The 15,058-nt window shown below is 41.0% G+C and overlaps 1 protein-coding gene across 10 annotated transcripts in view; it reads left to right on the top strand.

Annotated features, from left to right (window-relative positions):
• The window catches only part of robo2 (roundabout, axon guidance receptor, homolog 2 (Drosophila)), a 258,926-nt gene extending 244,685 nt beyond the window's left edge, over window positions 1–14,241 (top strand). For 9 of the 10 annotated variants that reach the window (XM_019345219.2, XM_019345215.2, XM_019345221.2 and 6 more), the window contains 8 exons: window positions 102–261; window positions 2,614–2,877; window positions 3,785–4,002; window positions 7,953–8,135; window positions 8,625–8,783; window positions 8,934–9,200; window positions 10,634–10,825; window positions 11,254–14,241. In XM_019345219.2, the coding sequence (XP_019200764.1) occupies window positions 102–261; window positions 2,614–2,877; window positions 3,785–4,002; window positions 7,953–8,135; window positions 8,625–8,783; window positions 8,934–9,200; window positions 10,634–10,825; window positions 11,254–11,255 (1,445 nt within the window). In that variant the 3' untranslated portion in view covers window positions 11,256–14,241. The remainder of the gene's footprint in view (window positions 1–101; window positions 262–2,613; window positions 2,878–3,784; window positions 4,003–7,952; window positions 8,136–8,624; window positions 8,784–8,933; window positions 9,201–10,633; window positions 10,826–11,253) is intronic. The other variant, XM_005460691.4, reaches the window with a different exon arrangement.
• Window positions 14,242–15,058: the final 817 nt, after the last annotated feature.

Below are 15,058 nucleotides of genomic sequence, written 5' to 3'. Positions count from 1 at the left end.
TCAGATGGCAAATGCTCTCCCAGTTGTTTATTAGTTTTTAATTGGTTTTTGTATACAGTGCCGTTTTCATACAGTTTCATACTGAGTCTCATCTTTTCTAGGTGGAAAAGGAGGAAAGAAGAAGAAAACAAAGGCTGGCTCTAAACCTACTAAAGCCAATGGGTCCAATTGGGCCAACGTTCCCCTGCCCCCTCCTCCTGTTCACCCTCTCCCTGGTACTGAGATGGACCATTATCCCAATGATCACCACGACGGGGGAGGGTATGTCTGCTAATATAAAAAAATACACACAAATGATTCCATCTTGAATAGATATTTAAAAAAACATTTAAATGCATAGAAACAACATACACACTTTGCAGCTCAGTTTTCAGTAGAAAATGAAGCTCGATATTACGCAAGTTTTATTTTAGCCAAGCGATCAGATACCAAATCTTGGAAGTTGTCTCAAACTGCTCTCCTTTTTTGTATTTGTCATTATTTCTCATTAACTTTTACAGCCCATTTGACTCAATTATGTTGTTTTCTGGATCACCTCCCATTTCACACTGGGCCTCCTGTTTTTTTGGAGCAACCAAATGTAATACGTCGGTCTATTTTAGTCTACTAATCCTGCCTATACCCAGATAAGAGTTTTACAACTTTTAAATTATTTTTTGAAAGTCAGCTCAATTACAAGTCATGCTGTCAAAAATTTGTTTAAAATATTGTTTCCACTGTTATTGAAAATCTGTTGTAGCCAAGTTAAGGCTTTTAGGAAAGATTTAGGAGGCTAAGAAGCCATACGCAGAAGCTTTGTAACTGGCAATTCTGATATTGAAGGGAAGAAGCATGAGCTCATGTGGAAGCGCAAGAGGGAGAAAAATAAACCTGTTCCAAGTAATATTTTGTGTGTTTTGTGGGCAGCTAGCTACACACAAAATAAAAATGGCAGTGCAAAACAAATGATCACAGAAAGCAAAGCGATATAGATGATGTCCAACAAGTTCTTGTATAAGCAACAATCTGGTTGCATTGTGCATTAATGTCATCTGACAATACCTCACTGAGTTTATTGACTTAAGATTCAGTTACTGTATGTTTTCTCCTCTTAATACCTAAAGAATAGAAGATCACGTCTGTTTTTATCAGGATTAACAACACAGCGCTTGCTGATGTGAACAGCTTTGATTTTTCTGCAAGTAGTACTGTAAATCTGATGAGAAGCAACGGATCGATGTGCGTATAGTCTCTACAGGCAGCACACGTGCTCTTTTGCACAGGGCTCTTACACAAAAACCCACATACAGATGGGTGCCAATCAAACTATCTGCTGACCCATTCTTCAATCTATAAAATAAATGAAAATAAAACATGTCTGTCTTCGTGAGTTTGTAGACATACGGGTAGTTTTGGCTTAATCCAGCTGATGTCCATAGTGGGAAAAAAACCCTCCTAATAGTACTGTTTTGTAAAGATAGATTTATGTTATCCACACACACTGAGGCTGAAGTTGATATAAAAAGCTGGATTGTTATAAATTATTAATGTCGTACCAGACATCTGATATTTTTTGTTTAATTTTCATTTAATGTAATGGTGCAGTGGTTGGCACTGTTGCCTCACAGCCTTTCTTTGTAGAGTTTGCCTGTTGCCTTGTGTTTGCGTTAGTTTCCTCTTGAATCAAGCTTCCAGCCACAGTCCAAAGAGATAGTTGTTAGGTTAATTGGGGATTCTACATTAGCTGTCGGGGTGAATATGATAGTTTACCTGGTAAACATGGATGGAAATGGATTTTGTGTAGTAAATGCAGTAAATCAACGCTGTACTTTAAGTGCGAACTAACAGTAACTTGTGTAAGTGATTGTGAGAGTGTCTCTCTTTGGTCCAGTTGGCACTATGTCCTCTTACTCCCATTTCCAATCTGGGAGAGTCATCTGCTTTAATAGGCTATCTGGCAAATGAAGAGTCTCATGCACTGTAAATCTGAGGCCGCTCTTAATGGCAGCAGATTAAAACAGTTATGTCCTATGGAGTGTGCACTGACAAATTTCTTTAATGAACACCTTCTTTATGGCTAGTATTATTTCAGCATGTATAAGCACAGCTATGAGGAAGTGAAGCTTGACACCAACTGTAATTCTAATCAGGTCTGTTGTATAACAAATTGCTGTCCAATGAAAGTTGGACAAGGTCACAAAACTGTGTTAGCACATATGAGTTTCTTTTGACATATTTATTTTTTTATGCTATCTACTTTTCTCAACCGTCTTTTACTTGTAGACACTGACAATATCACACTTCTACAGTAATGCCATTACTATGTCTGTCCATACTTTCCAGTTTGATTTCTATAAAATATGCATAGCTTTAAAATCAGCGAGCTGTGCTAAATTAAATTAGTAGATTATCATTTTTGGTTGTGGTGATTGAACCCCCAAGCTCCTTATTTTTTAAGTCTATCAAATGCTTCTGGCATTTTCAGATAAACTCATTGATTGATAATTGGGAAAATACTAAATAGTAGAAATAAGTCGATATTAATCAGTAACAAAAAATAATTGCTTATAGCTCTTGCTCAGGCTACATGTAACCTTAACTACATTTGTGTGGTAAACATGCATTTTCCCTCAGGTATGAGAGCGATGGTTGGGGACCGCCCATGCCTGTGCAGACATATCTCCACCAGGGCATGGAGGATGAGCTGGAGGAAGAGGAAGAAAGGGTTCCCACCCCGCCTATCCGGGGGGTCGCCTCATCCCCTGCTGCTGTGTCCTTTGGACAGCAGTCCACAGCCACCCTGACCCCCTCTCCCCGAGATGAGATGCAGCCCATGCTCCAGGCCCATTTGGACGAGCTGACCAGAGCGTACCAACTGGACATGGCAAAACAAACATGGTAAACACAGCAGCATTAAAAAGCATTGTAAATATTTAAATTAGATACTGCAGTCCTATCAATCTATTTATCTAGACAGATATACTATTGTAGTCGTACATGCATTGTTTTTATTTTACAGTGCTTACTGTACATTGTGTTCCTGTTTATTGCTTCCAGGATTTATTCTGTTCCTGCAGTATTCCTCATGTCAACTGTGTGTGTGCAGCAGAGATAAACCCATTAATCATTCCATTTTAATGGGCCCATGCTACCACTTAGGCAACTACTGTATTTTGCTCACTCTAAGAGACACAATTTCTTACCCATGGTTGTTTACTCCCCCTACACTCGTACGGTGCATTCCATTGTTGTGCTCATGCAAGTCAGATGAAGACCATGCTTCATTCTGTCAGCAACGCAAAGAGAATGAGAGACTGGCATTCATTCATAATAGTGAAGTGGGTGGTAGTGGGGGAGCTGGGAAGCCTTGTCAGGAAGGAGATGTCATGTTACCCGGTAATGACTCTGTTGGTTAGAGAGCATCTCTGACAACACCAGAGGGCCAGTAATTACAACCAATTCCCACTGCAAACCGCGTCAAAGACTTTGCACTCCTCTAACAAACGTGACTGTCAGCAGAGCAGGCTGCCACTGAGGTGACAGCCATGTGTCGACAGGCCTGGAGAGCATCCCTTTATACCATGCACAGCAGCAATTAGTAGGTCATTGTGTTAGCATACAAGCTGCACTGTGGAATTAGTGAAATTGTCCATATTTATTCAGCGGCCCACATAATACAGGTCTCTGTAATTAGCTCTACATTTCCACATGCAACCACATGTTATACATTCGATAGTCATCAACGCTCCACGTTCCCCAATCTCAGATTATATGGAGTATTTATTTATTTATTTATTTTTACCAGGCACATGCAGGGAGGCTCTCTTCCTCCCCAGGCTCCAGCTCCTCCAGTGGGCTACGTGTCGAGCACAATGGTTTCCGACCTGGAGACTGACCTGCCTGATGATGAGGAGGAGGAGGAGGAAGATGAGGAGGAGGATGAAGGCTATGGAGCCAGGCATCCCCGCGGAATTGAGCACACACCAGGGTCTAGCATGGACAACCTGGACAGCTCTTTAACAGGTAAGGCTGTTGGATTTGTATCTGAAGCCGGCGGGGCTTTAACCTAATGTTGTTAACTGCAGTATAATTTATTTTAATGTATAAGTAAATGGGATTTGTTTATTTTTATTCAAATGTCCATAAGCAGGTAAAATGTATTCAACTCCCATTGTTGTTACATCTTGTTTAACGGCAAATGGATTGTTGTTCATAACACGTTCTTCATGACTTTGGTGTGTTAATTTTTGGCCCTCAATCAAGTTTTTTAAGCACCTTTGGCAGGCTCTGGGGAATTACAATTATCATTTTCAAAAAAAAAACAGATAAGAAAGTCCATGAATTTTAAACAGGATAGTGAGAGGGAAATTAAGAGGAGGGAGAGGGTAGGGGAGAGTGACTGTGATTTAACTTGCACACAGCTCCGGAGCCAGAGCCAACCATATCTTCCCGAGGAGATTTGAAATAAATTTCACGTGCGGCATATTCCATTCCAGACTAGAGGCACCATTTCCATTTTTACAACTCACTGAAAACTTTTACAGCCGTCTGTTAGGGGGACATATGAAGGGCATGACATTGCAGTGGAAGAGCTGGGTTCTGGATTGCTGCTCTCATACTGACCAGGCCTGACTATCCATCTGCAATGTAAAGGGGTAAAAGTGCAAAAATGGACTTTTATGATAAAAGTGACATATGGGGAATAGGTTTGGTAGAAAATTCTAGTTTAGTGTTCACCTGTGATACTGTGTATCCCTCAGGTTATGTGTGTAAACACTGAAAAATAAAGGCTCTATTGAGACATTTATGGGTGGTCAGAATAAGGAAGAGAGCAAAAAATCGAAGGAGCTGGGCTATCTGAGAGAGAAAGCTCAAAAATAAGAAGACAAACAGTGCTGTATATTGGCCTATCCTGTCAGTAGAAACATTAAAGAGTGGTTTTCCAGGGGATGATGGAACAGTGGTTTTGGTAGCACTGACACATGCTGCTGCTGATGTATTTAGAGGAATATAAAGCGGCAACGGGGCCCTAATCTGCTGCATCTCTCCTCCACTGTATTACTCTGAAGACAGCACTATTTCTTTTTATCTCTCTCCAAGTCTGCCTCTCACCCCATCGTTTGACAACACAGACACGGCCCCAGCTCCGGGGTGAGCAGGAGGAAGAGAGGGAAAAGGGGAGAAGCTGCTGAGATTTATTGTAGCCACCGTTTTAAGGCTACACAAACAGGGGAGGGGTAGAAGTGAGATTGCTGTCAAGCGTCGCTTGATGGATTTGTCATTGTTTTAATAATATGGAAATAGGTCTGTTGTCATAATGTTACACCAAAGGCCAGTAAATCTAACTTTTCAGTGATGTTCCAGAAAAAAAAAGAAGAAAACCCTGCACTCTCCTCAGGGGCCATTTTTCACCAGCGGACTGTCTGCACAGGTTTTCCAATGCGTTATTCTATGCTCTGAGTTAAGGCAACTTATTTTTAGCTGATAAATGTAACTCCTCCTGTTGTGGTGGTATTGCAGAGCGATTGCTTGCATGAGCTACAGCGTTGAGGTGAACACGTAGGTATTACTTGGCTCTATATAGGTCATGCACAGCTAAGATGTGGTGGCAGTGAAGCTGTTATGCGTACAATGACTTGAAAGCTTGGCTGTTCTGGGCGATTACTCACCCATAAAGTCTTGCTAGGTTTGCGAGGTGTGGGGTCAGATCTCCTGGTGGCAGGTAGAGACGCCTGCTCATCAGGGGGAATGATTTTCCTACTTAACGACATGCAGATTAGGGTTCCCGTCAGTGTAAATCAGTTTTAGTGGCAGGAGGGAGGCAGCCTGGGTTTTACTGCCCTCCAACTGCCTAGCATTTACTGGTCTTGCTCTATCAGTGCATGGAACATGGAGGGTGTCGGCCAGCATTTCTTTTTTTTTTTGGAGAACACAGTTTGGCCCATTGCTCTTGTTCAAGATGTGATAAAATGGCAGATATGTAGAGCAAACCTTGGTCTGGAGCCAAAAAAAGTTATATTTCTAGGGCAAAAAGAAAACTGATTGAATTTTTTATCAAATTATGTTAGAATGATCACAGTTTGATTGGATTGCTGTTTCTCAGAATAGAAGTGCTCCAGAGGTTCTGCAGTAGAAAGTGGCAGTTAGAGCAACTGAAAAGTCATTCTGTGATGTGATTTGCTGAGGCAGTGTTCCTTCGCTGAGCCGAAAGGACTTGGAAGCTTCAGTGCTTTGGCTGGCACTGCCTATACTTCATTATCTGTTCTATTCTTTGTGGGAGGATTGGACCCAGTGGAATTGCTGTCTTTCTTTCTTAGTGAAAAACTCTTAGAAAAGAATTTCAAAGAAAATGGCCAGGAAAGATGGAGGGCTCAAACTAGTTGCCTTCGATTTCAGTTTGCTCTGTAAAAATGGGATGTGTAAGGGGGTACTCTACCTTATGCAAGCCTATATTTTATAGAAGTTTCCATTAATCTGAGAGAATTTCCCTGCAATAGGAGTGAAAAGATGTTGCAATCTCTTCTGTTGAAAGTGCAATTCCATAAAGTCACAACCAGTGACTAAGTTACAGTCTCTTTGAGAAATCTGGTTACAGACAAAGAGACTCACAGATGGGGAAGTTGGAGAAGCCTTTTAAGGGGATTTCCCAGTGTGTCTGGTTAAATAAACCACAGTGATATTAACAAGTTTTATGTCCAATTGTTAATGTGATCTATTGTGTTGCAAAGGGAAGTGCCATCTGAGAGAGCACACTCATGTGTTAGTTGTGTTCATTTGAATCAAAGCCTGCAATATGCAGCAGTCCTGGCCAAGAATCTGCTACCCTTTGCATTATCCTGACCTTTTAATGAATCCTGCTGCTAACTTTTGTCCCCACCGTTCTCTAAACAACCTTTACCCTCACATCTCCCCACTTCTCTGTTACACCAGTTTGTCCAATCACATCGCTCTGTGTGAGGGAAAGATAGTGTGTGTGAGCTGAGTGCTTGGGTTTATGCCACTTTAGCAAAGACTGCCAAACCAGTCCCACTGAAAGCTGTCACATTAGCCGACTGTTCTCTATGTTTTTGCTTGCCAAAATGGCATATTTTTATTGGCAGAGTGATGCTTTTATATTTAAAGTGCTGGCCTAGCTTTTTATGCGAAGGAAGAAAAATTAAGGCATAAAGAAATATAGTAGCATATAAGCCAAAAGCCTGACAATATATACACATTTTATTTATTTGTGCCCCTTTGATCCTGTAAAATACTCACTTGTGTTGTTGTAGCTTATTGAGTAGTATATTGATTAATGCTCATAGAATTTTAAATCATTAAAGTGCTGTGCACATAGAAGTTAAAACCTGTAGTTTTCTTAAAACTACTGCACATTTTTTAGACAGTGATGGTTGTGCATTTTTAAACGGGACTAAAAAAAATCTGTGTGCATACCTCCAGGTGTTTGATTCAATACAATGTTTTGTGAGATGTCACCTGAGGCAGTCGTGTAGCTAACTCCGCTGCACAGGTGCGCTCATTGTTCTTTATCAAAAGACGAGCAAAATAAGTTGATGACAGTCCTGCTGTTCCACTGTGTATATTCTGGTGTGTGTAAATGTGCACTTTTGTGTGTGTGTGTATGCAATGTGTGTGTTTATAATAGATGAAAGAGGGCATGCCAGAACAGAATGACTATACAAAGTGCTCACCTGCAAGAACAGAAATGCCCCACAGCAAATTTAATTCATTTAAGTGTACAATATTCATATTGCTTCTTTTTTTTAAGACCACTCAATAAGTTTATTCATCTAAATGTCTAATCAAAGCACAGATGTTCAGAATGTGAGCTCATATATCCATAGAGGCTATAGCTGTTGAATCTGTATGAGCTTGGGATTTCAGCGTGAGTGTTTCAGATAAATAACTATCCATTTCCACACATACTCACAAAAACACACACAAACATCTATGCTGAAACCTATGGTGTTCTACAGGGTCCATGGTGAATGGGTGGGGCTCGGCCTCAGAAGATGACCGTAATTTCTCCAGCCATAGGTCCAGTCTGGGCAGTTCATCTGATGGCTCGATTTTTACCCACTGCAGTTTTGCCCAGGCCCTGGTGGCTGCTGCAGACAAGGCAGGCTATCGCGTTGAGGGCACTAGCCTCAGCAAGAGAGGTTGGTGTGTGGGACCAGATGTCCACTGCTGGGCTGGACCGTCTGCCACTGACAAATTATTTTTTTTCTTCTTTGTTCTAATTGTTCCTCCTGTCATCCATTGGCTGATGTTTTTCCCATAATGCTGCCTTGTTATTTCCCTTTCTGCTGCTTTTGGATGCTGTGCCCAGGTTGTGCATGGTACCTGCTCTATATGGCTACATTGCGGGTATCTCCTCCTGATCCTTAAATGTGACTTAGCTCTGATCTGCCTCTGCTTTCTTTGGTGCATTGTGTAATATCTGGGTGATATGCTATGCTTACAATCTTTTAAAGACTTCAATCAAATGCTCTCCCTTCTAATGAAAACATTTACCTTTTTTCCCCTATTAGGCTTGCTGGATCTTGACTGATAAATTTTCCTTTTCCTGATGACTGTTTTGACTTCACTGTTGGCTCCATAATATCTTTACTAACCATCTGGCCCGTGATCCTTTATCCCTCCTGCAGGTAAAGGCTTGTCCCATAGGCCTCGGCCCAGCAGTCCATTTTCAACAGATGGCAGCACAGTCGGCACACACAGCTTGGGCCATCAGAGGGCCACTAGGCCAACTCGCAAACCCCGAAGTCAGGGCACAACACCCCACCGGAGAGATGCTGGTGCAGACGGTGAGGGAGGAAGCAACCGAAAACACCTTTTGAAAAGTTGAAATAAAAATTTTACAGACATATTTGTAAAGGGGTTATGGTAATATATAATGTATATATATACATAACTCATCTATTCAGTTGATTTAATGTGGTTTTCTCTTGGCACAGACCTACCTCCTCCACCTGAGCCTCCTCCCTGTCAGGGGCAGGGCCGTGTCCAGGGGGCCCGCAGTATAAACAGCATGGCGCCCCCAACAGATAGGAAGGCTTCTTCCCTAGAGCGCCCACCTATGTCAGGACCCCTGTGTGGGCCAGAAGACGTGAAGAGCTCTATTGACAGACAGACACGCACTTCTTTGGAACATCATCGCCAGGTTCAAGACAGGCTGGGCTCTGCAGACCGAGCTGATGATGGCCGCAGGGGCCACAAAACAGGTACAGATGAAAATATTTAGCCATGAAAGGGGAACAGGCATTAATGCATTGAGGCTAACTCGGAGATAAAATTTAACTTTAAAGCATAGTATGCAACAATGTGTGCGCTAAGAGGTTACAACAATTGCTTTTTTAAGAGTTAGGCTGAAAGTCAGGTGAGGCTTTCCATGTGGTTGTTTGGACTTAAAGTCTTTTTCATGAATTAATGTAATAACCAATTGGAAATGTTTGTGACTGAGTGCAGATCAGAGTCTTGCTGCTGCTGTTCAGGAAAGCACATTACGTTTTGTTCACATAAACAATTTATCCTTTTTATTTGTTAAAAAATGCACTTTGCAACCTAAAACAAAATCTATAAAATAATTATACTCACATAAAACCATTCATTAGCAAGGAAAAAGAACATTCCTTTCAAAGCAACTGAAGTCTAAAGGGAAGTGGAACATTTCTTGTTATTGACTGAACTATTTGTTTTAATACAAAGATAATTCCTTTCATTATGGCCAGAAAACAACAATAACACAGGAGTTTAGCTGCTGCTGTGCCTTTGCGGTAGGGGATTTTTCTCTAAGTGATTGTGTTGAAGTTAGTCATGCTGCTTTGAGACTGGGCTCCCATGAACAGATTGGACTGTCTGCCACTTGCTCTGGTTTCCAGAATGCCCCCCTCAGCCCTCCCTCAGCCACCGTAATGCCCCTGTAACTGTTGCCAGTACCAGCCTGCTCCACTCCAAGTAAGGCAGGAGGCCCCAGCAACTGAAATGCACTCTAATCGCTTCAGCTTTCTTTTCTCACACAAACAGCAGCTCTCTACACTCCATCTGTGTGTGTGTTCATTAATCTTATGTGTGCGCACGCCTGTTTGTTTGTGACCGTTAGAGCTCTCCATGCTGCGCTCCTTGGACTCTTTGTGCCAGGAGTTTCTCAGACAGTTAATCTGAGGCTGTGAGACAAAGACAGGTGTCACAATCAGCATCTTTACGAAAAACACTGTAGGTGAATTCACTCATCTTTCAGTGCATTGACTGATTTGCAGTAGACTCCAGTGAGGTCAGGGAAGGCTATATTACAGTCATTAGCAGAGCAGTGGGGAGCAGTTTGATGAGATTTCACGCAATGATGGAGACTACTGAGGGTCAATGTTATGTTGCCCTGCAGCAGGGGGTGCCACAGCAGCCAGTAGTCCCCCTGTTATTGTATTTACCCTCATCGTAAGGGTGGTGGCCGCAAGGCCATGTGCGAAGCTGAGAGTCCTCTCCATGGCACGCCCTGGCATTGCTCGTTGGCACGGCCACTCTGCAGATGTCAAGAGTGTGGGGTGGTGGTTGCAAAGTGCTCTTTGTCTCCATGCATCAGATGCAAGATGTGTAACACTACAATAATAAAAGTTCAAACTTAAAGTATGCCTCTTGGTTCCTATGTGTGTGCTTTTAGAAGAGGGCTGTCTGCCGTACAGTAAACCATCGTTCCCCTCCCCTGGTGGCCACAGTTCTGGCACAGGCTCCTCCAAGGGCTCAACAGGGCCACGCAAGACTGAGGGTCCACGACAACCACAGCAGTGGACCGCCACAGAGCATGCTGAATTTCTGGGGACCAACGGACAAGGACAGTACTCAGGAGAGTTATGTGAGTAATTTAGTACTTTGATATTTGACAGCAGCGTTTTATGGTATATGGCACGGCACATATACTGCAGTAAAAAGGGCAAGTTTTGTAGTGCAGCAATGCTTACCATAAAATTACTATAACTGCATCTTGCCAAACAACAGTTTATCCACCCTGCCAGTACTTGTGCACACTTCCTGTGTTAAGTGTGTCTGGCTGTTTCAGCATATATTTTCTGCAAAAGCACAGCTTGTCAGTGTTTGTGTGATTTTATTGTACTGGCAGTTATTGTTTTAACTTGGGAAAGAGTCAGTCCAGCTGTTTCCTTTGAATTCCTGGCAAAAATGCCTCCCAACATGTTTATTAGGTTCTTTACTTAAAGTTAACAAATTTTTTTCTCTTTTTTTTCCAATCCTAATGTTTTCTTTTATTCTCCTTACTTCTCACAGAGTGATCTGCCTGCAGTTTAAACTGGAGAGAACCTGTTCTCTCTTTGGAAGAGTGACACCCTCTTTGCCGGGGTAGTGAACTTTGTCCTTACCTGTGTGTTCTCCGAGGGAAGCAGTGCAGCAATGAGAACTACGGAGAAAAACAGTGTCACAGAACTGTAAATGCGATGTATAGACACAGACATACTGTACATCTCACTATGTTTTTTGTCCTCAAGAAAATATTTTCCACCTCCTACCTTACTGTAATTTTTCTTTTTGTTAGAAAAAGGCAAGTTAAAAAAGAAAAAAATCAAAACATCTATAAGAGAACAAATTTTCTGGTAACTCCCCTTGAGGAAAAGGGGATTTTTGTTTCCTGTAAATATATTCTTTAACTTGTTGTTGCATTGCTATGCAAGCCTGATTCTGTTTGAGCTTTTTATTTCCATATACAGGAACAGTTGGGTTTTATCTGGTTATTTGTATTATATGTGAAATGAGTGGCTGTTGTGCCATAAAATAATTGTTTTATAATCCATTGTTTGTTGATAGCTACCATTAATTATTATCATTATTATTATTATTATTAATTATTGTTTTTGCACTGCAATTTTTGGTGATAAGCACAAAAAAACATAGCTCCTGCTGACATGAAGAACCGGAAGAATATGTGAAGAGGAGTTTCTGTACTGTAAAGTAGAGAGAAGAAAAATATATGCTAATGTACAGAGAGATATTAAAGAGTAATGCTTTGCTCACAGACAGCAACAAATAAGGCGCCCATTTCCACAGTTGAAACAAATTGGGTGGCAGACACACAAGGTTCCTGAGGGTCTGAAGGACAGATACGAGGCCAAAAGCAGTACAGAAAAGATACTGTATTGCTCTAGTTGGTTATTTAACCCCTAAAATAATAGAAATATCTAGTTTTCAATGTTTGGGGGCAACTCCAAGCATTGGCTCCATTCTAGTACAAGGGTTTCCGAGCATTTCAAATTCTGTTTTTTTTTTTCATTTTTATTAGGTTTTACTACCTAAATAATTCAGTAAAACAGCACACTTAGAATAAAACAGTTAAAAGGGAGGAGTCGCTGAAATCTATCCGCATGCTGCAGTCCGGTCAGAGCACTTACAAAGGCAGATTTGTGATTCTTCTATGGCCTTAATAGGTAGGAAACACAAACAAAGGAGCATTTATTGTTATTAGTGGTAATGTTACTCCTAAATCATGAGTGGAACAACAGCAATTGTTTACATCTTTTATGTTTTGTTTTTGTTTCATTTTATTGTCTTTTGGTTCCTACTATTTTTTTAATTGTTTGATTTTTACAGCACTTACTCTTTGGTGTTTGTGATGTTGTCACTGGGTACAGTATGATCCAGGAAAACAACACACCAACCTGCTGGGTTCAGCTGGGTGCTGTTCATTAATGAAATCTACAGAAGCGGCGGTTGGCCTCCAGTATGCTAAGATCAGCACAGTCTTGTGTCAGTGATGTTAAGGAATAAAAATGAGTGCGTATGTTTTACATCGTAGCTTTGAGTGGAGTGAAAATGGAGAAAGGCCTTGTATATTAACTGGTAGGTCTCACTGCCTCCATGTGTGCAACCCGAGTGTGGAGCAGAACGCTTTCTGTCTGCCCGACTGCCACAAAACACACACACTTATCATTTGCCGCTTTCGACTTGTCAGCCTCTGATTATCAATTGTTGTCTTTTTAAACGACTTTTTTTTTTTTTGGTTGTCCTTTTTTTAATGAGAAGCTTGTTTCTTTGTATGCCTTTTATGGACTCCAAAACGCTGCTTAAAACAATGACGTTTTCAATATTAATGTTCAGGATTTTTGTGGTTTAATGACTGTTTGTTTTGTCTTTTTTTGTACTGCTAATGTTGATAAAGGGGGGGTGGGAAACTAAAGGCCATCAGATGCTGTTGTACTGTTGTCGTCATGCCATGTCATTTTGGTTTTTTTACCATCCACCCAGTGGCCAGTGTTCTGGAAATGAGGTGCAAAGAGTATCTCAGGTTATTTTACATTCTGGTGGTATTTATGTATGTGTATATATGTGTATATATCCATACGCATCTCCACTTGATTATGCCATTCCATTTTCATTGACAGTTTATCCCTCTCATGTCTGATTCTGTCGTCCCCTCTTTTCTTTTCTGCTGTGGACTTTTGAGTATAATGTGCTGGTTCATCCACCTTAAGATGTCAGTAAAAGAACATACCAAATTAAGATTGTCTAATGCGTTTTAGTGTCTCTTTAATACTCATTGTTTTCTTTTAAATCACAGTGTCGTTTTGTATTTATTAAAATGATAATAAAAGTATATTGTGAAATATGCATAAAGATTTGTGAGATATAAAATGTGTTTTTTTTTTTGTTCCTTGTAAAGTTTGGTGTCAGAGCCGAGCAGCGAGGCCATAATGAGATGAAAGGCACACTGTGCTCACAGCATGGGGAAGTGCCGGGTCAGTAGTCGTCACTCTTCGTCTTGCATGTTCACTGCACTGCTCTTCTCATGTCAAAACTAAAGAAACTTAAAACCCTTTCAACACAAGGAGTAAAAATGCTCACAATTTGCTTGTCAGGAGACTAGAGAAAACATCTTTTTGGAAGGATAAAAGTGCTTTCCCTCTCCTTTGTTCATTTTCTCAATATTGTTGGTTCTTTGTAGCCTATCTGTGTGTTGCCTTTTTTGCTATAAAAGAGGATTAAAAATGACAAAAAGAGAAAGGTGTTGGGTGAAGTCTTTCTGTACAGTTAAGGGTGAGGTCGACACCCTGATCCAATGCCATTTCTACAGTACGATACATTCTCCTTTTTTTTTTTTTTTCCTGTAAACCACCTTCTGTATTCACTTGCATGTCCAAGAAGAGAGTGGATCAAGAAAATAAACTTTTACAGCTTCATTCCCACGTCCTGTAAGATAAATCCATGTTCTTTTATTTCCTTGTACCTGGATCAATATCAAATAAAATATTTTTGAAAAATGGAAAATGGCTTTGTCTTTGACAGAAAGACTATAGCACGGGAGGTCAGATTCGACACAGTATGACAGACAAAATACATACAGTACATACAAAAATACAGTCAAACAAGATTATTTTCAAGGTTAAATATTCAGTTTTTCTTGGATACTTGCACTGCAGCTGCAACATTAAAAACGCAAGTTTGCCTTTTTTCTACAAAACATGGCCCTTCTAATATCTTAATAGTGTTTGACTCAGCAACAGCACAAGTGTAGTTTATTTTGTGCTGTGTGTGTATGCAGTAGAGATGTTTAGCTCGCTGTGTGTTTAAAAGGGTTCCTGACTCAGCTGTGCGTTTTATGTCAAACCAATCCCTGCCTTGATCCTTCCAGAAGAGCAGCTTCAAACACAAACCCAAATCTCCTAAATCACTGAGACAGGCAGCTTGCTTTCAAGCTCTCTTGCACAGAGCTCAAACTAAAATCTGTGAAAATTCTCCAAAAACTTGTGAAAGAAGTGGTGTAGAACGGGGTGCATAACATTAGGAACAGCCTCTGTTAACATTCAGGTATAAACAAGCAGGCTGCATGGTGGTGCACTGTCACCTAAAGCAAGAAAATCCAGGGGCTGAATCAGCCAGCCAGAGCCTGGGGCCTTTCTGTGTTGAGTTTGCATGTTTGCATGTCAGGTAATTGGTGATGCTAATCTGGACATAGGTGTGAATGGCTGTTTCTATGTGATAGCCCTGTGGTGGACTGGCAGCCTGCCCAAGGTGTATTCCACCTCTCAAACTATCACAAATGAGATAAGCTCCTACCCTACTGGGATCCTGAATCACATAAGTG

The sequence above is a fragment of the Oreochromis niloticus genome, linkage group LG14, assembly GCF_001858045.2.
Source record: "Oreochromis niloticus isolate F11D_XX linkage group LG14, O_niloticus_UMD_NMBU, whole genome shotgun sequence".
NCBI lineage: Eukaryota > Metazoa > Chordata > Actinopteri > Cichliformes > Cichlidae > Oreochromis > Oreochromis niloticus.
The sequence above is the reverse complement of the archived record's forward strand: the minus strand, read 5'-3'. Positions and strand labels throughout refer to the sequence as shown.